Here is a 21,167-nt window from a genome sequence, read left to right as displayed (position 1 = left end):
CCTCAGAGTGGGACAGTATGTGGCAGTACCTATTCCACTGCTTTATCTCAATGCTAGGCCATCACTTTTTAGTGGCAAATGGCCCTTTACAGACCCCTTAAAGCTGATGAGCTGTTCCTGCTGAGACTGGCTGCTGTGCCTGCAGATCTGCTCCAGGTGTTGGTGAGCAGGTTGGCAGTGGCTGCTTCACTCAGACACAGGCGAGATAGCATCAGTAAGCTTATCTGAGATGATTTGTTTCTCTGGGAAGCAGCTTGCTCTGCAAGAGCCAGAGCTACTGCACTGTGCTTGCCTCAAAGATGCCTCGTTTCACTCTGCCTCTGTGGGCAGAGGTGATGCTTTAAGGTGCTGATCGATGTTCTGCACCCTGTGCGAGGCAACAGCTCAGTGTTCATGCTGTTACCATCACCTGCTTTTTTTTTTTTTTTTTTTCCTTCTTTCTTAGAACTCTTTATTTTGTGCTAAAACGAAGCAGTATTTCTGATGTGAGAGATGCATTACATTTAGTGTGGGATTTGTGTTGTGCTGGTCCCATCCTGGATAAAAAAAGAGCTAGAAAGCTGAATAAAACTCCTACAGGAAGGAAATGCACAGCATTAAAACTATAGTTTAGGTGGGATATATGCTGCAGTGTTTTGACTAAAGACTCAAACGTTGCAGAGTTTGCTTTTTTTTTTTTTTTTTTTCTCGCCCCCCCCCCTTTTTTCCCCTCTTTTAAATGAAGAAATGAAAATGTTGGGGAAATGCCATCCAGCTTGCATAAACTCTGCAAACCATGCAGACTCCTGCAAGTATGAGCCAACTTGACTTTTCTGACTAATGTAGCAACTGTTTTGGAAGTAACAGAACAAAACCACCTACAAACATTTTCTGATGCAGTCTGAATTCCAGGAAGTTACTTGGTCTTTGACTAAAAAGCTTTTCATCATTTCTCCATGCTCTGCAGCACACACACATACATTTCACTTCCCTCGTTAAGGACTCAAAAGAAATATATTGGTGCTAGAGAATGACCTTAAATTCAGTGGAATGGATATTTAAAATAATAAAAAAAAAGATGTTAAACCCAATGTGAAGATATGGGACAGGGTGTCTTTTCCCAGAATACTGGTAGCTAAAATTCCCTTCTTTAGAATGCTTTTGTATCCTGATGGGTTTTTCCTCAGGAATTTCCCAGATTGATTCACACATTTGATAATACTGAACTCATGCTGTGTTTGAAAGTTTACCCTCAAAGCCAACAATTCCTTTCTGGACACTGAAAATTGCTGGAAGCTAAAGGTTAGCTTTGGAGACACAGCTCAAAAGGAATACATGACAGGCACACTGAAAGTCTAACAGTCTGACATATTATCATAACTTAGTCATTTAAATGTTGGGGTCCAATCCTACTCATACTGAATCTATTATTAGATATCCACTGATGCTGGTTTCAGTGAGGGCAATCTGTTTAATATGAATTCTGTGTGGTTTAGCTTAAAGTGCAGTACCCACCTTCTCCTCCCACCCCTACCTTCTTCATTTAAGGTGGGTACCCCTGGCCTGTGAAAAGTGTGTTCTGGGACTTCAAATTACAAAACTGACTAGTCTGTAGGTTGACTCTGCCATTTATTTTTTTTTTTTTAAAGCTTGCCAAAAATGCTTTTGGTCTCTAGTGACTGTTTTAGCAACAAAGAACAGTCGTGGTGCGGTGCTGTGTTGACTCTCCCATTTGCCAGGGGCTATGAGGTTTCTAGCAATTGCATGGCACTGAAAAGATTAGGGTATAGGTATTTTTTTACTGATCAGATCAACTCAGAAAAAAAGAAAAAAACATAGTTCGACATAGTTCCAATTTCAATTGGAATGTAGTAAAATATTAGAGTAAAGGATGTTCTTCTGAATATGATCATGAAAGTTGAGGGTGAGATCATGTTAAAAAGACCGAAGAGATGTGGAATGCACTATAATCATTCTGCAAAATTGATTAGCAGGTAGTATGAAGACATTGATTAGGTACAAGAACTTTCTAAAAATGTGTTTTTACTTGCTTTTCTTTGTGTTGCATTTTTTTTTTCCCTATAGGTTTGATAGGATTCTTTATTGCTTTTGGCATTGCTATGGGGAAAATGGGAGAACAAGCCAAGATGATGGTGGATTTCTTCAACATTCTGAATGAGATTGTAATGAAGTTAGTAACTATGATCATGTGGTAAGTTCAAACTCCTATCTTCTAGAACAACAACAGCAACAAAAAAAGATTTAAATAATCTTACAAGACCCTTATATAGCATGTTGTGAACACGGTTTGTTTGTAAACAATGGAATGAAATACTTGGGTTTTTAAAGCCTTAACCGCTATGTTAGAACCAGAACAGCTTTATTTCTATTTGTTGAGGACTATTTAGGAATGATTTTGAAATATTTCTGAAGATGACAGGTTTTGTTCTTTGTTTACTAAAATCCAAGGCATGCAGGTACCGGCAAAGACCTTCAAATGCCACATTTCTTATTGAAGTTCACTATATAGCAGGTACCTAAGCATACAACACCGCCCCACATTAAGAACATCCAAATCTTCCTGGGAGGTTAGCATAATCCCAGGATATTAGCTAGAAGGTATAATTACAAAGAAGCCTGAAGACATACTTTATTTGCTGTCTTCTGTAATAAAAATACTTTACCAGCAAATAAAATTCCAGTGGCTTTCAGTGATGTATAGCTCCTCCCCCCCTAGTTTCTGCAGAACTTGAGTTTTTGAGGCTCACAGCAGTGGGGTCACTGGAAGGTACCCATCCTGTTTTTGAAGTACACCCATCTGTAATAACGGGACCTGGCTTGCCTTCAAGGGAGTGACTTACCCAATTAAGACTGAGCCCTTGTTTACATTTCTGGAAGGGGATTCTCTCTCTTTCTCACTCTCTCTCTCACTCTGTTTCTTCTGAGGGCTTCCCCAGAGCTATTTGTACACAGTGCCAAACCTGTCCAGATCACACAAAACCAGTTTTTCAGAACATATAAGCACATTGCTGCATGTGGCATCATACTACTACCTTTGGCACCTCCAAGGTCTTTTAAGAGCAGAAGTAGCCACTCCAATACAATGCATGTGTCCTGGCTCACTGCTTCCTGTGATTCCCAGGTGTCCCTGGAAATTATTCCATGAGTCACAAGGCTGCAATCTATCTTTTCTATGAGGCTTTAGATAGGTAAAGTTTATAGAAAAGGGAGAAGGGTGCCCAAAGCATGAACCTTTAGCATCATGAGTGTTTCAAAGAATATCTTATGCAAGAGTGATGCAGGTAGGAAGAGTGATGCAGATGTGGAAATGCGTCAAACAAAAGAACTTGAAGCAATGATTCCTGTTATATTCCTGTTATGCTTCTGCTTTTCTATAGGGGATCTTGCCACATAAAAAGGCAGTTGCTTATAATCACAAAGCTCTTCTTCTTTCAGTAGTTATTGTAATTTGCTGCTTTCGACTGTACAGGGAGAGAGACAGTGACTATACTCTCATAACACTACAAGAGCGAGAATTTACTCTTACTTCTCTTAGCACCAGTTGGTACGCCCAAGACTTAATGCCTTACTGAAGTTATAAAGTTTCCGTAGTGGTCAGTGTTGCAATGGCAGGAAGCCATTCACATTTCAAGAAATTCACTGCACTTTTTTTTTTGTTTTGTTTTGTTTTTTACTGATGTGCTTTTTATTTCTCTTTTCTCAACGAATGAGATAGGTGCTGGGAGCTCCACTTGTTCACCTCTGTCTAGAATTGTTAAAGAAATGCCGTGGCTAGAAGCAGCTTCTGTGTGTGTGTGTTTATAAAGACAACTGCACTTTTTCATGCAGAATTACATTGTTTGGTTTATGACTTCTCTGCACCAAGAGCTGGAACTCCTGTGGTAACTCCAGCAGTTAACAACACTCTCAGGAGCATGGTGTTTAGCTGAAACAAATTAAACAACTCCCTGAAACCAGATGAACAATGAATTTTCAAAGTCACAAACTAAAAACAACTACTGCAGTACTCTGCATAATGGTACAAGCCTGTATAACATTATCATGTTATCATAGGATGTTATTCCAGGATCAAAGGCTATTCAGGAAAATGCATATTCCATTCAGTGCAATAGAATAAAATAAAGTAGATGTGGAATTTGCTGAAAATGGGCAGTGTTTTTAAAAGAGGTGTGAAAGCTATCCATTGAATTTCCATCACTTCCTGGCCTGGTTCTCAGAGTTGAGCCTGGGAAGCCCCTAGTCTGTCTCCAGTCTATATTAAGCACTAATTTTATGACTGCATGCTGCAAAGACCAGTTCTGTTTATGCTTGTTCTCTTTCTCCAGGTATTCCCCTTTGGGCATTGCTTGCCTCATCTGTGGAAAAATCATTGCAATCAAGGATTTAGAAGTAGTTGCTAGACAACTTGGCATGTACATGGTAACAGTGATTGTGGGTCTTGTCATCCATGGAGGGATCTTCCTGCCTCTGCTTTACTTTGTGATAACGAGGAAAAGCCCCTTTTCATTCCTTGCTGGGATTTTCCAGGCATGGATCACAGCACTAGGCACAGCTTCCAGGTACACTAAAGAAATAACACCTTTATTAATTTTTTTAGCAGGTTATTAGATGCTGTTTAGAAGTGATAAATCTGCTGTTTTGACCTTCACAGTAAAATCATTTTATGCCATTGAATAAAAATTACTTTTTTTTAATTTTTTTTTTCCATTTATGAAATAAATGGATGAAGGTGTCCTGTGGCTACCAGTTGCTTCCTGTTTTGAAGTATCATGGTAGTAGGCAGCAGAGGCTGTAGTGGGGTTGTAGGATTTGTGTGTATCTGCTGATCTCAGTGAAGATTTCAGTGCATCCAAGACCTTTTCTCTTTGGAAAAAAAAATCATGCATATATTAAAAACTCTATGCAAAAAAAAATCTGTGCATATTAGGCTTAACAGAACTTGGTTCCCAAACAGTGGCAAGGTGTTACTATAACCTTCACTTTATTCTTTCATCCAATTTAGCAGAACAAGGCGACTTTAGTAACAATCTGAGCATATTAGACTCATTGGTAACACACAGACCAGTCTCAGAAAATGGGGTAGGCAAGTGAATAACTCTCAGTAATAAACTGATGCTTTGCATTGGGGCAACCTGCAGATTGTCTGTTGATATTTTTTTTTCCAGTGAAATAGTATATTTTATAATAAATGTTTTTCCTCAATAAACACTTTCTTTCTGAAGAAAATAAGAACTTGTTACAATTGGAAAGGTAAAAACAACAAAACCAAATTCAAAACTGACCATCAAAAATCCTGAGCCATCTTGACTTCAGGAACACCTCAACAGAACAGTAACTCATCTGCTTCTGGGTTAAAACTGCTCTGCTGGATGAGAGACTCTGGGGGGACATCACTGATGTGCATATATATCTGATGGGATGGTGTAGAGAAGATGGAGGAGGATTCTTCTCAGTGGTACCCAGTGATAGGACAAGAGGCAGTGGGCACAAATCAAAACACAAGGAATTCCATCTGAACAGAAGAATCTGTTTTACTGAGGTGGTGGTGGAGCACAGGTTACCCAGAGAATTTGTGGAACATCCCTGGAGATATTCAAATCTCAGTTGGGCACAGTCTGTGTACCTTACTCTAGATGCCTCTGCATTGATGCAAGTGGCTGGAATAGGTGAGCTCCAGAGGTGCCTTCCAACCTCAGTAATTCTGCAGTTCTTTCATAAACACCGTGACATTATAGGAGATGCAGTCTGGCCTGGAGTTTGACTAAATCACAATTTTCCTAAGGCTTTTCTGCACTTGAATATTCAAGTTTCCACCTAGATTTTTCATTAACATTTTGCAGTGTGCATACACAACATTTTCAGGTTTGTTTTTTCAGTATGAAGTTTTTTTTTTTTTTTTTTTTTTTTTTCCTGCTGGAGGATCACAATGGAACAATGTAGGGGATTCTAAATGGTTCCAGCTTATGGATTTATCTGGGTGCTACGTTTACCACCTGACTGCTGTTGAGATCTGAATTACTGAAGGACTGGAAGTGGACCAGTTTGTAGCTCCACAGGCAGATCACCACATGACAACAGTCACCATCATACAGTCTAACCTGGCACCTTGGGGAGCCAGAAATTATTTCTATTCAGGAACCTATTAAGGCCCTCTGTTTGGCTAGGCTGAGAAACCATGGAAGGCATCTATTTACTGTGCTCTTTTAATAAAGAAACCTTGTCTCCATGGTCTGCAAACCTGTCCTTGCTCATGGTGGCAGAACTGAAGGGGGAAGATATTTGCATATCTTTGGAGATACACAAGATATATGCATATATTTGCAGATACTTGCAGTCCCTGCCTGCTGAGCCAGCCAGGGTTCATTACAACACTGTTAACCTATGGCTGATACACACCTTGTGCTGATGATCTCATTTGTGAAAGCAAAGGTAAGGTGGGATTTGTATTTCTGAAGAAAAAGAAACTTATCTGACTGGATTTCAATGTGTGTCAGTCAACTACTTCTATTTCTCTTTTAATAAGATGTGGGAACAGCTTTAATGTAGAAGGCAAAGTGATCGTGGAACTGACTTGAAAATTGACAAGCAAACATTAGTTAATGACTCACCAGATATTTTCCACTATTTACTATAAATATAGCTGCTAGAGTTAACCTATGGGGGAATACTACATTGCTTTTAGAAACTATAAATTCTCTGATTTGGCTAAAAAACGCAGAATTTTCAACGCTTGATTAACTCCAATTAAAACCACAGTAAAATAAATCCTAAATGCAAATATATTTCTAAAGATGCTAGAACAAATGAATGGTAATGTGTATCTGGTTTATTGGCAACTGCAAAAAAAAAATCACCTCTCTGAACAAAGGATGGTCTGATCGTTTGAGTACAAGATGGGGATCTACAAGCTTATGTCTTCTAAGTCCTGTTTCCAGAGAAGTGGAACAAGGAGTCATTTAAAAAGTGACTTAGGTCTGTCTGCCAGTATAGAAGGGTTTGAGTTTCCAATAAATCTCATGTGATGTATATCAATCTCATGTGCTTGTTCCAGATAACTGAAGACATTTATTAGGGCACTACATATTTATAGTTAGGTACCTAATCATCCTTCAGTCTGCCTTTTCCTTGGTTTAATTATCTGTAAAATGGAAAGATGACAGTTTTTGTACCCAATAGCATCTCTCTGGTAATGGATGAATGAAAGAGTTGGAAAGACTCTGAAGTTACAAGGCACTAGAAACAATATGCTGTAAGTATTATCAGAGAAAATTTGGTGAGTCTAGTTCTTTACTCCTTTATAAGAAAAATAGTATTTTTAGGGGCAATGACACCAGCATTAGTGGTATGTAATGGTGAAGGCCTTTGAGAAATTCTGCCAACTCAGATGAAGACTCTAATAAGCCACAACAGATGTGCTCCAGCTGCTTCTGTATGAAACACCAATTAAAAGGAATTTCCCCAGGTCAAGTTTGTTTTCAGAACAGCTTTTCAGGCAGCAACCAACTTCATTTAGTGGTGGACTTGACCTCAGAGATAACACGGAAAAGAAAGGAACCAAAACATGCTCCTGTGTGGCTTTCATACTTGTTGCAGCAAGTCTTTTGCCTGAGGCAGGCAGACCTGCTAGGGAAGGGAAGTAGAAGATATTTGCATCTACAGGGAGTAATAATCATACAGAGAGTATGTTCTGCTTTCAAGAGTATTTTTAGATGGAGTTTTACTTTAAGGAAGTTAATGTAATAGCCTTAACCATTCCCACAAAGGCAATGCACTGTGGATCTGTGCAAAGAGCCGTTCCCTTTTCCAGCCGTCTTTCCTTTCTTTTCTTATCCTCCAACCATGTTTCATATCCTTTCCTGTCCTCCAATGTTTGGGAACTGCACGGGCTGTGTATGCTTTTGCCTGACTTTTTCGTTCCTTGATGCAGCACTGATTTATCCCTTCAGAGCAAATTTACACTCAAAGAAATATTTGTCCCTTTGCATGTAGTTCTGTCCACCAGAAAACATCTGGAACTGGTCTTTTTGAACAAAATGCAAGAAATAACTCATTGAGGAGTCTGAAAGCTTCATCTACAATCTCTCAAGCTCTCATCCCTCCTTGAGTCATGTTTGTGTCTTGGCCTCAGTCCCACCTCCAGCTAAATGTAGATGTAATTGAAAAATTGGCCAAGATAGCTTGAATCACAGCTGAAAGTACAAGTAGAAAGTGTAAACACAGAGAGCAGAATTTGACTTTGCTCCCTCATGTATATATTATATTATAACATTGTCTTCTGTACTTATTTGCTTTCTTTCCTTCAGTGCTGGAACATTACCTGTCACATTCCGGTGTCTTGAAGAAAATCTAGGCATTGATAAACGTGTAACAAGGTTTGTTCTTCCTGTTGGAGCAACAATTAACATGGATGGAACTGCCCTTTATGAGGCTGTGGCTGCCATCTTCATAGCACAGATGAATGGAATTGAGCTGGATGGAGGCCAGATAGTTACTGTGAGGTCAGTTCAAAACACTCATAAGCTTTATTTCTAAAGACTATAAAATGTGAAGCTTTGGGTTGGATGTCTTCTCAGTGGCTGTGGGAACTGCTATGAAACACATGGATTTGTAATAATGATATGCAAAGGAACGTAATATACATGGGTCTTGGCTCTCTAGTGATGCAAATTTTCCATCATTTGCAGCCTCAATGCACACTGGTGGTGATTTATGCAGTTTTGCAGTTGACAATACATGATGAAATTCAGCATGCTTTGTCCAATGCTGTGCCTTCTTTTAGTACAGAGGGTTGCCCCAAGTGATATATGGGGCATTAACTTTCTAGAATGTACCTGTTTATAAACACTGGAAGAGAAAAATATACCTAAAAATTTATCTATGTCTTGTTTTGTGTGTGTGTGCATATTTTTTTTCTTTTTCTGTGACTTCTGTAAACAGTAAAAAACAATGGGCTGACTATAAAGCATCCTGAGAGTGAGATTGCCTGCTGCATGGTCTAAGCACACTCGGGCTTTTTCTCTCTAACCCAGAGAATGTTGGCTGTAATCTTTTCATTTCAAATCATCGTATTAAGGACAAGGCTGAATTTTTAGAAAGACAAAGAAAGTACCCATTCAAAATGGGTAAGAGTGATTGAAGACTGTTTACTGTAATGGAGTTTTAAGACTCATTAGATGTAGTGACTAATAAAAAACAAAGGCAAAGTCATGACTGCTGCAGCTAAAGTTAATGTACAATGGAAAACTCGATGAAAACACCAGGTCTAACATTTTGAATAGTTAAAATGCAAACCACAAGTGATGGCTGCCAAGTTTGCCTTCTTCCTGTAGTTTTCACCCACCCACCCAACTTTTCTTTTATTAAACCTTTTTAGCACTAAAGAAACTCCTGCATAGGGAAGTATAATTCTATGTTTCTTACCCAGCTATATTATCAGCACATTTTCCATTTCTTTACCTCTTGCCTCAGCCCCTAAAGTAGAAAAACCAAGGTTTCTAAAAGGTGCAGTGCTGCTTCTAATGAAGGCAAATGCTAGACCCTAGTGACTCATATCTCCTGATGAAAATGAGAACAGTAATTTTAGAGGTGCTACTCTTTAAACCAAAATAAGATCAGGGCAATTAAAGTCAGGAATCAGATGCTGGCCAGGAGATTTGCTAAGCCTGAAGCACAATTACTCCTTTTCCCCTCAGTACCTCTGAGGTGCTGACTCACTAGAGCTGTCTGACCCCGCTATTATAAGGCTGGGCTCACCAACTCGTGACTTGCATATACTAAGCAGCAGGCACCTCTGGGGTATCTGTAGGAAAAACATTCATTCTCCTCTTCATGTAACAGCACATTTTTGCTGCAACGATATGACAAGAACTATCCCTCTAGGTACCAACACAAATGAATGGGAAGTTATTAGGTTTTGTCTGCCAAACTCAGCATGTGATACTGGAGATATTCAAACAACCTGGATGTAAACTCACAAATACTTCTTCTCCTTCTCCTTCTCCTTCTCCTTCTCCTTCTCCTTCTCCTTCTCCTTCTCCTTCTCCTTCTCCTTCTCCTTCTCCTTCTCCTTCTCCTTCTCCTTCTCCTTCTCCTTCTCCTTCTCCTTCTCCTTCTCCTTCTCCTTCTCCTTCTCCTTCTCCTTCTCCTTCTCCTCCTCCTTCTCCTCCTCCTTCTCCTTCTCCTTCTCCTTCTCCTCCTCCTTCTCCTCCTCCTCCTTCTTCTCCTCCTCCTCCTCCTTCTCCTTCTCCTTTCTTCCTTTTTTCCTCCTCTTGGCTTATTCTCTGACAAATTTGCTTTCCATTCTGCATAGTATTGGCCTGTGATGTTGATATTTGTTATGATCTACGTTATATTTTTTACAAAGTTCAGCATTTGGAACATTGACATTCACTCTATTGGTCTTCGTCAAGAAAAGAAGAGAGGCTGGAGCAAGTACAGTTTTGGATTTATGAAACAATCAGAAGAATTTTGCATTTTTATGTAGGGTTATTTGTATCTAGGCTTGGTACACTACTGGCTTGTACTATAGGATTTGGATACAATGACTTTTACTCTTCTGCACTCAATAATAACCACTTTCTCTCAACCATTGTCTTACAATTCAGTGTTCAGGTACCATAAAATAAACGTAAATGAACTGCCCTGAAAATTCAGCCTGTAGCTACCAAACTGCAGCAAGTCTACATGACCAAAACTCAGGATTCAATAACCCATTCACTAATGTGTTGGTAGAAATCAGAAAGCAAAACAAAACAAAACAAACAAATAAAAAAACACACTCCAGGCCAAACATTTGAAAGTTGTAACCAACTTACAGAATTTAAAACTGTCTAAAAACTCTCTCATAGTTCTCACTACAACCCCCAAATGGCCTCCCCAAGATAAGTATTTTTGGAAGAACACAAGCATGAAAAATTATGGCCTAAATTTGCCATGGTTTATTGTACTCTCTTTTAAGGGAAGAACTCATTAAAAATAAGACCTTCCTATTGATCACATGAGTATGCAATGAAAGTATATGTTTCCCTTCCTGCTACTCCCACTTGATTTTTGTTTTTGCAGTTTGACTGCCACCCTTGCAAGTGTTGGAGCTGCCAGTATTCCCAGTGCGGGACTCGTCACTATGCTTCTGATCCTTACTGCAGTGGGTCTCCCTACCCAGGACATCAGTTTGCTTGTTGCTGTTGACTGGCTTTTGTAAGTTATGGTGACTCCACTGCTTGATGCAGAAAAAATAGTGAATGCTTGTCTGTAATGTTTTTCACCTAGTGATCTTAAAGAACTCTAAGAATTTCCTCTACAGATAAAGCAAAGAAGGAAATAGGCATCTCGGGTGATACAAAATATTACAGAACTACCGAAGTCTGTTTCTGTGAACCGTCTTCTTGTATGAGCCTTGGGCCCATGTTCATATATTTTAATCTTCTTAATGAAACCACCCTTTCACAGACATAGATCAACTGCAGTTTTCTGATCTCTATTTTCATCTTTCTTTTTCTTATAGTTCTATGCTAAAATAAAGGATAAATGCTGAATAGGGGGTTCCAAAACCATGCTGTCACATGTTATTGGGGAATTTGGGCATTTGTATTATAAAATGTTGAGCTTATAGTGGAGAAGTTAAATTTCTTTTTGTACATAAGAAACTAAAATGCTTTGAAGATAGAAACTGTTATAGAGCAGGATATAAAGAAAAAAATCAGAAGGCAAACTAGAAGAATGAAGGTCATTCCACAGCCTGGTTTTACTGACAGATCCTTCAAACTGGAAAGCCCAATTTTCATTTTCAAGGACTTGAGATCCATGTCCATCCATCAAACCAAATGGTTTCAGTGCCATTGCTAGTCTTCTGACAAGAAACAGCTAACCCACGGATAGTTGTCCAAAGCTTTTGTTGTTCAACATATGAATACAGAAGCTGTAAATACAAAGTATATGCTATGCCATATCTTTTCTTGTGTTGTCATTTGACACTGTAGACATCTTTCCATCACCTATGCAAAGCCAACAGTGACTCAGTAGCCTACTAAGTTGTTCTTGTCTTTAGGAGGTTTTGTATTGTCCTGTACTGCTACAGCACAGAATATTCTGCTCAACAGCCATCTCTCCCTCAATATACTTTTATATAGTAAAGAAGTATTTTTCTATTGTGCCAGCTGTGGTGCCAGGAAGGGGAAATGTAAGTTTTCTGTACTATTTGTGCATTTTCTCCTACACTTGCAGCCTCAGCTGCTCATTTGTGGTAGCTTTCAATCAGATACACTACTAAAACTATGCAAGAAGGAATAGAAATGTTGAAAATGTTAAGATGAAATAGATTCTTTTTTTTTTTTTTTCCCCTGTCATTATCTTTTAACTTATTGAGAAGAATTCACGATCTTGGTCAATCCCCTGACATGACTTCTGAACTGTATCTATTATTATCTGTCTTGTCACTGAGTTGTGACAAATAGCACACAGCTCCTTTTCTGCTTCAGATAAAAATGAAAGAGGAACTTACAGGTTGGGAAGGCAAAGGGAAAAGATGACTTACATATTTTATATATAAATGAATATGATGATATCATGACTCAGAATGGCAAAATGAGGCAGGTTCAGCCGTCAGAGTACAGCTGGCAAAGGGAAAAAATGTGATATTCTGTGGGTTTGTTAAATTTATGAGGTCATGGCTGAAAATAGGAAAGTGGTGTAGGAATCTGCAGCTGGTAAGAGCACTGCAAAAGGGAAGTGGATGCTCATTTTAAGTGTATATTTTTACTGGCTCTCAAAGTGAGACAAATAGGTAGGTTTCTGCAGCTGGTAGAGGAATGTGCAAAAGGAGCCTGTGGGTTTTTTTTTTTTTTTTTTTTTTTGTTGTTGTTGTTTTGTTTTGTTATTGTAGGGAAATGTCATTTAAAAATATTCCTGTGGACTGAGAAGCTCTGCCCACAGTAGCAAACCTCAGATCTGTAAGTTACCAGCAGCTGTGATCCAGTAGTAGCTGTTGTATTTCAGGCTCAGCTTGGGAATTGTGACCCCTGGCTAATGCAGCCCTGCTTAGAGAAATAAAAACGTCCGTACAGTGGAGCTGGAGCAGCAGTGAATGTAAGTATAGGAAGGCTAGATTGAAAGAAAGCACTCCTGAAAAAAATATTTTATGGTATCTTTCCAGAAGAAATGCCAAACAAAGAACCTTTCAGCTAATAAGGTTGGTTTTGGATCCATATGGCCTGACAATCAGCAGTGCAATTCCAGAGTGACTCAAAAGTGAAAGATAGAGGGAAAAGGGAAAAGAGATAAAAAAGGAGATGTAAAACTCTTTGTCATGCCACTAGTGCTGTGAAGTTAAGACCAAGTTTGTTGGTGAAAGTGTGATGCTAATTAGTATATGTCAAGGGGTAATAGCTTTGTTTTCCATCTTCTAGTGGTTGTGTTGTGGCAGCCATGATGGTCTAATGAGATATGCAAAAGATGTTGCTCACATTGGTGATGTTAAAAAGGGACAAACAAACCAACTTTTGAACGAGCTTTTAGGCATACAAACCAGATCTATGAATATCTAAAATAAAAAGTCATAAAAATGAGTTTTCTTTACTTACAAACATTTCATTCTTCCATTTCTTTAGATCATGAAACAAAATTACAGCAGTATTTATGTAGAAGAGAAAGTTAAGAAAACCTTTGAGGCCTTATTCTAGCCACTTTTCTGGAACAAGCAGAAATATTTTGGAACAGTTCTGTTTATAGCGTTTGAATTCCAGTTAGTGAAAGTTTCAAAAATGTCCAAAATGGCCAATTTTGTACGATTTTAAATATTGCCAATGAAAGAAACTATCAGAACATCAATTGATTTTACAATACCGCCATCATCTGAAACTGCAGTCTTACCAAAACCAGCTTTGCAAGAGTTGGTCATGGTACAACACAAAGCTGACTTTTCATTGGCCTTAAACTTGGCAGTTTCTCCTTCAAATTGGAGCCAGAAGGTTTCTGTATCGATTTCTTCTCAAGCCTCTCCAATATCTAGAGATTAGGTTGCTAAACCTTTCCCCCTCCCACGCATACATACAGAGTGAGTTTTTTCACCAGGCAAGTTTCCCAAGATTTCACAACTCTCACAGTTTTCTCAGTTTAAAACTAAGTACAGCACAGCAGTGACATTTAATAGGATAGTAATTATATGGCAACAGCTGGAATGAAACAAGCTTCTTTTGCTCCAGCTAGAAGCTGGCTACCTTCCAAATGGGAGACTGACAAGCTTAGCAAATACCATTGCCCAACCTCAAATACAGTGGTATTTTGCAGTGAGGAAAGAGGAGTTAGAGAAAATGGGCTTGGGCGGCCATTCCAGTATTTAAAGCATCTACCTTTGTTCAGTAGTTCGGAAAAAGATTGCTTGAGTTCTCACTTTGTTCCTTGGCTTAGATCTAAATTCAGAACATTTGTACCTAGTCAACATCTAATGTTACAAACAGGCCTCAAATGAATTGAATTAAACTGTAGAAAACCAGAGCTCTTTCCTACAACAGCTTAAAGGTAAGGCAAGTTAAACACCTCACCAACTCTTTGTCTTAGCGAGTGTGCTAAGATTTTAATCTCCTTTCCAAAATCTAGTAAGGTTGATACACCGGGTTTTCAAGCTTTCAGGGAGCAGAAGCACCTTTTTTGCATAGAAGATTACTATTTAGATACTATGACATTAATGGCAAGAGGGCCTGTTACATTTCCTCTTCTTTCTATTCCTCTTGCCAATGTTGGCAAGCTTCCAGTTCTTATTTATGCCAGTTGGTGGAAATCGGGCATTAATATTTATCAGGATTTCTTCCCAGTAATTCCTAAGCACATTCTTACCAGATGTTGAGTTGGCTTTTGAGAGAGAACTTTGACTTTCCTTCCCATTGTTCCTCTTGGGATCTGTTATGGACAGCACAGAAGTAGCTGTATTGGGCAATTGACTAGACTGCAGCTTTCCTATATTAATTTTGTTTACATCGTTCCAGCATTGCTGGAATTATTTGGTGGACTCTTTTTAACAGAAGAGTAAATACAGTCTTCTTGCTTCTCTTCAAGGTGTCCTTAGCCCCAAAAGATGTCAATGGCACGTTGGTGCTGATTCCTGACAGCTGAGATTTTGTCTGGTTGTAAGAAAGTTTGTTTACTTCAGCTCACTCAGTATAGGATGTTCTGCAGTAGTGTGCAGTTTGTGTTGCTGAATCTCTTGGCTAGTAATTCATGAATATGGGCTGAAACATATCCTCAAATGACCCATTCAAAATTTGAATCATGCCTCAATTATATTTATGTATTCTTTCCTCCTCATTTTTTGGGCAACTTTTACGCTATCCCTCCCGTATCTGGCATCAATGCATCCTTTCAGAATTTAATGGTACTCATACAAATGAAAATTAAGCAGGTGTTCTTGCGGAGCTGTATGGCAGGGTACAGTATATTTGATAGTCTTAATTAAAAGTAACTCTTGGAAAGTCATATTTTCCTATTCTGCAACTCTGTTTGGCTTTAAAATGTTCTTCACAGGCATGGGATGAGATCTGTAAAGCACTTCATTCATGTGAAGCAAAACTGGAAGGATGTTTTTCTTCTATGGATTTTTTTTTCCTTTTGGTTAAAAATAAAAATGGTCTGCTTCAGCTAACATATAACACCAAACCCATTAGCTCTTCACATCTAGCTGGCAGGTTTAAACAATTTCAAATTGTGCAATGCAGCCTGTCTGTGGTAGGAAAGATAGCAGGAGCTCACAGTCCTGCAGTTCTCTGCAAGACCATTGACCTTTTTTGGGAGGTTTTGGGCAGAACTCTGCAATGAGGGAAAATCCACAACCATGACTTCACTGCCGGCAGATAGAGTCACACTGTAAACACAAGGCAGGAGTAAGGCAGCACATCTGTCCGACGTCAGTCTGTCGGGAAGTGCCAAGAGACGTATTTCTCTGTATTGGAGCACGTGGGCCTCTGGCACCTGTGCACAGTGAGGGGCACTTGCTACTGGAGTGCTGTCACGGGCTCATCATTTTGTAGGCTGTGACCTATATTTGGCTGGCTCATCTGCTGAGTGCTGGCATATGGTCATGTGGGCGGGCATGCTGCCATGCTGACAGATGACCATCTGTAAAGATGATGCCAGGAGAGGAGCTACGATGGCCTGAGCTTTATGGAGATATTTCAGGCATTTCTTCCCAGTAGTGTGCTTGTGTGCTTGCTGAGAGTAAGGGGAGAGGCCATTTGTTAATCTGTCCCAGCAATCAGAACACTTCATCAGATCCAAAACCCTTTTCTCTGGCTGCGTTAAGTAAGTTAAGTGCGCTGATAAATTAAAATTAAACAAAGGGCAATGATGTGAGCCTGGCACCCTGACACTGAAACCTCCAGCTCCAGAAGCAGGCACTGGGGAGATTTCAGTGAAGCACAGCTCTTCAGTTTGGCTATGTCCCCTCTGCAAGCTCCTTGCCAAAATCCATGAGTGTGAGCAGCTGGGACATGGGAGTTTGCACATCCTTCCTGTCTGTACAAGTCCCATGGGAAAGCAAGCTTTTCCAATTTCACTTGAAAGCCACCATCTTTTTATTCCAAAGATGACTTAAATTTTCTGAAATAAATGCAGTAACTGTGACTTTAACAGGGCTTTCAGGCCCCACTTTTTCTTCTTCTCATGCCATTCAGCCTTTTGCTTCTTTTGTAGGGACCGGATGAGAACGTCAGTCAATGTAGTGGGGGATTCTTTCGGTGCTGGCATCGTCTACCACCTTTCCAAGGCAGAACTTGACAGCATTGATTCTCATCATAAAGGGCACGAAGACATTGAAATGACCAAGACTCAGTCAATCTATGACGACATGAAAAATCATAGGGAAAACAACTCAAACCAATGTGTTTTTGCAGCTCACAACTCAGTCATAGTAGATGAATGCAAGGTACCTTTCACATTTATGGATATTGAGACATGTATATAGCACTGCATGTTTGATTTTATTTTTATTTTTATTTTATTTTTTAACCTGCATGCATTTTTCAAATTGTTCCGCAAATAACAAAGTGACAACAAGCTTCATGAACCCCAGACGTTTTTAATGAGTTTGAGCAGTTCAAAAGATGTTTTTTGGCTCTCTTCTTAAAAGTTGTCATTTGAGGAGAAAAATCATGTACCTTGTTTACATATGAAAAGGCAAGATGCAGCGTATTATGGAATATGCCAAGACACCGAGAACATGGCATCACCTTCTATGGACATTTACCTAATTTTCTTTGGCAACAAAGAACTTACTTGCCAACTCAAATGAAGGGTATCTGCAATCCAAATATAGGTGTAGTCATTTGCTGACTGCCTTCCATGATATGCTGTTCAGATGGATGTGTTGAATGCACTTTAGCATCAGAATGCTCCTGCACTCATACAGCATGCTTATGCTTTGCTTTCATCATTGTTCCAGGGTCATTAAGACATGAATATCGTATTTTCTCTCTAATCCTTGCTGTAACTAACATGGATTACTAATAGTAATGATAATGTCTTGATTAGAGTAAAGTGAGCTTGAGAAACCCCACCAGTTGAAGGAGAAAATGGTTGGGATGGCTAGTGGCTAGAGGTTTACAAAGCACCCACCACTAGGACAGGGCAGTTTAATGTCGAGAAAGTTTTTAATTGAAAAGGAGGAGTAAGAGGCCAAAACAAGCTGGATCTTTTAATTTCATAGTATTTATATATATATATGTAAATATATATATATATATAATTTACATATAGTGGTCTGTGAAACAGCGAGCCTACCTTAGCCAATCAGATTCTCTTGCATCTTTCAGTTGAAACAACTGAGCCACTTTCTAACTGTAAATACCTACAGTAAGTCCTGTAGCAAATCACTGTATATATTGGAAATATAAGTCCTGTTCTACCACTTTCACCTATTTCCACCCTGTCTGGAAATGTTCTTTAGAATATCTTCTTTTCCAATGCTTACTTCTAGATAATGTCAGGACAAACCTGAATTTCTAGGGGACAAATACTGAATTCAGGAAAAAAAAAGTCAAAGAAAAATAACACAAAAAATCATCCAAGTTATTCCTTTTTTTTTTTTTTTTTCCCCAAATCTTCCACATTTTTGATAAAGTGATTTTTTACAATGAAATCAAACATTTTGTTCTGATATGCCTCTTCCCTTCTTCTTCAAACCTATTCTTTCCTGTGAGAAAAATGAAAGAAAAATTATTTTAAAATTGAATGAGAATACCTGTTTGCCTCAAATTAAAAAGTCATTAATTTGCATGTCTCAGAAAAGGAAAGGAAACTTAAGAGATAAAATCTTGAAGGAAGGAAGAGATTCACTGAAAACAAATATCTTATTCGATAAAAGATTTTATTCTCATTAAAAATAAGCAATACCACCAACAACTCACTTTTTGATTATTTTGAATATTTATGTTGGAAAACTTTTTCAGTGAAATAGAATATTCTAATTTCAGTGAGTTTAAGAGAAATTCAGCTACCACAGATCATTCTGAAACATCTGATTGGTTTGTGGAGCTGCATACTGAAAATATCTCCTTCCAGTCTCTCAGAGATCCGAGCCAAACTAGAAAGTAGTAACTCTTTGATACAGTATTTACTGTACTTTCTTTTCTCCTTCAGTTTCTCTTATCATTCCATCAGTTGAGTCATTGGTTTAACTCAGAGACACAGACGTATTGTGCAGTAAGTCATCCTAAGCACACCCTTTAATAGAAATCTGGGACCAATGATGCATGAGCTTGAAGGGTTTTTACCTTTTCCGTTGCTTTAGGTTTTCTCTGCTTGGGCTCTCACTTTGCACTTTTAAACTTGTGAAAAGAACCAGGGTTTACTGCATTGATCACAAGACCAACTTTGAGCAGGTCACTTGTCTGTTTGCAAGCTGCCAAAAGGATGTGATGTTACAGTCCACTTTATAAGCTATGAATGCATGCTGACATTTGCAAAGCATTTGGATCATGTTGAAGTGGTCTACAGATAAGTGTTAGAGTAGCAAAAGCAACTCAGTATAGGATTTGGGGATTTGAAACAGCCAGTTGTTAAATGTGAAGAGAAATATCTTCATCCTGTCAAATGCACTGGTGGGGTAAAAAGTTCACTGCAACTCTGATCAGTTTTGAAAAGCTAATCTGCTAGCATGTCCTTTCTATTTACTTTCTGTATTATACTCCATGTATAGTGCTGGTAGTTTATAATTTCGCATGGTCAATGTATATTTTTAATAAGTAGTGTACCTTTATATTGGGGTAGAGTGGTTGTTACTGCATGATATTTTTGTATTTTTTTTTTATTATCACATTTCACATGACTCTATGTGATTTTCATTTCTGAAAAAGCTGTTCATTCCTGTATTTGCATGATTTCCCCTTTCAACTATCTAAGAAAAACTTGACTTTATTTGAAAATCAGTGCACTTTGTCATATTTCCATGTCCCAATGCTTCCATGCATCCAGTTTATCCAGCATGGGGATTTTCAGCTGTGTCTTTAAGTTTTCATTTGAAGCCGAGGATGTTAACCTATAAGGTAAGTTAGGAAAGGTTGAGCCATCCACTTGGCATTAAATGAAGGGTTCTCTCACAGTTATGCAGATCTAGATTATTTTTATAAAGTTAAACTGGTATTTTACTTTTTCTCTTCCCTTTTTTAAGTCACTATGGCTGGCACTATCTTTGTTGAAGTGTGGATTTATTTATATCGATTTCTGCTATGCAACATATTGGCCGGTGTTTACCATGAGTTGGTAGATCACTATACGTCTTCTACCATACTTATAAACTAAAAAATGTAGCACGGATCTTTACAAACAAGAGTGACAATTTGCTTTAATTTGTATGAGACAAACGTAGCATTGCTATGAATTTTTGGCCCTACTATAGGCATAATCTTACATACTTATATACTACAAGAAATAGTTATACAATGAAAATTGCTTTCACAACGTATCTTTTCCTCTATTTCTTTAAAGGTGGTGTAATTATAGGTGAGTTTGTATAGATATATATCTTTGATTATTCCTGCCTTGCACATTTTTTATTTCCTTGCATCAGCTATCTTGCTTTGTGAGGGAATTTTACTGAAAAAAATAACAACTTTCTACATAGAAAAAAAAACAAATAAACAAAAACATAACCAAACAAAAACCATTTATGAAATAACCCAGAAAAATCAATAGGAGATAGGTGTGTAATCTGAAACATTTATTAAAAACAAAACTACAATAAAGGCTAAGAAAATATGGAACTTTTTCCTACTCCTAATGTTTTCTAGTCAATATAATAAAGGAACAGGAGTCTCACTGTCTCACTATTTGTGAGTGTTGTGAATTCTGAATAAATTTATTTTGCATATATAAGGCATGGTGTATGTAATTCCTGTAAATATCATGATCTTCCATATAAAAGTCATGACTTTTCTTGTAAAAGTGTCTTGGCCTTTAAGTCGGTTGTTGATGATAATTACTTGCAGGTAACACTGGCAACCAATGGCAAATCTGCAGACTTCAGTGTGGTTGAAGAAGAGCCGTGGAAACATGAAAACTAAGGGAAGAGATTCCCAGCTCCATCTTTAATAAGCCCTGAAGCTCTCTTCTGGTAAAAGATACCACGATTAAGGAAGATTTCTCTCTCTCTCTCTCTCTTTTTTTTTTTTTTTTTTTTTTTTTTTTTTAAAGTTAACATCTACAGTTTCTGCTTACTTAATTTCTTAACTGAAACTTAGCAAAGATCTCATAAAGTCATTGTAGCATCTTTGCCAAACAATGATCCGTAACCATCTGTCTCCCTTGTGTTACTGTTTGGATGATGCAGCTGGAGAATACTCCATGCAGTGCAATGTGCTCTCACCCGCCTCCCCGTTCATTCAAGACGCAGAGAATGTAAATGCTGCAACATGGGAAGATCACAGTGCCAGTACAGTTCACTACAGGGACTCAGGGTCACAAATTGTTTCAGATAAATATAACTTCATGCAGACCTCCAAGTGTTTCAGTGACTCTTGTGACACACCTGATCTAGTTGGCACTGCATGGCTAAAATAGCTTTTGAAAATGCCCACAAAGATTTCTATTTGTTATAATAATAAGAAGAACCTGGCACGGGAAGCACTGAACTTTTGTGCCTACTTCAGACTGAACTTAGATCCAGGGGCAAGGTTAACGTATGGAAG

At 38.4% G+C, this 21,167-nt stretch overlaps 1 protein-coding gene across 1 annotated transcript in view; it reads left to right on the top strand.

The window, feature by feature from the left end:
* The window catches only part of SLC1A2 (solute carrier family 1 member 2), an 84,033-nt gene extending 63,479 nt beyond the window's left edge, over positions 1-20,554 (top strand). Inside the window, exons 6-11 of the mRNA XM_082760654.1 lie at positions 2,065-2,191; positions 4,326-4,559; positions 8,304-8,498; positions 11,062-11,196; positions 16,678-16,909; positions 20,469-20,554. Of these exons, the coding sequence (XP_082616780.1) occupies positions 2,065-2,191; positions 4,326-4,559; positions 8,304-8,498; positions 11,062-11,196; positions 16,678-16,909; positions 20,469-20,543 (998 nt within the window). The 3' untranslated portion in view covers positions 20,544-20,554. The remainder of the gene's footprint in view (positions 1-2,064; positions 2,192-4,325; positions 4,560-8,303; positions 8,499-11,061; positions 11,197-16,677; positions 16,910-20,468) is intronic.
* The last annotated feature ends 613 nt before the right edge of the window (positions 20,555-21,167 follow it).

The sequence above is a fragment of the Aythya marila genome, assembly GCF_965140915.1.
Source record: "Aythya marila genome assembly, chromosome: 5".
Lineage (NCBI taxonomy): Eukaryota > Metazoa > Chordata > Aves > Anseriformes > Anatidae > Aythya > Aythya marila.
Note: the sequence above shows the minus strand (reverse complement) of the source record. Positions and strands in the feature narration are given on the sequence as shown.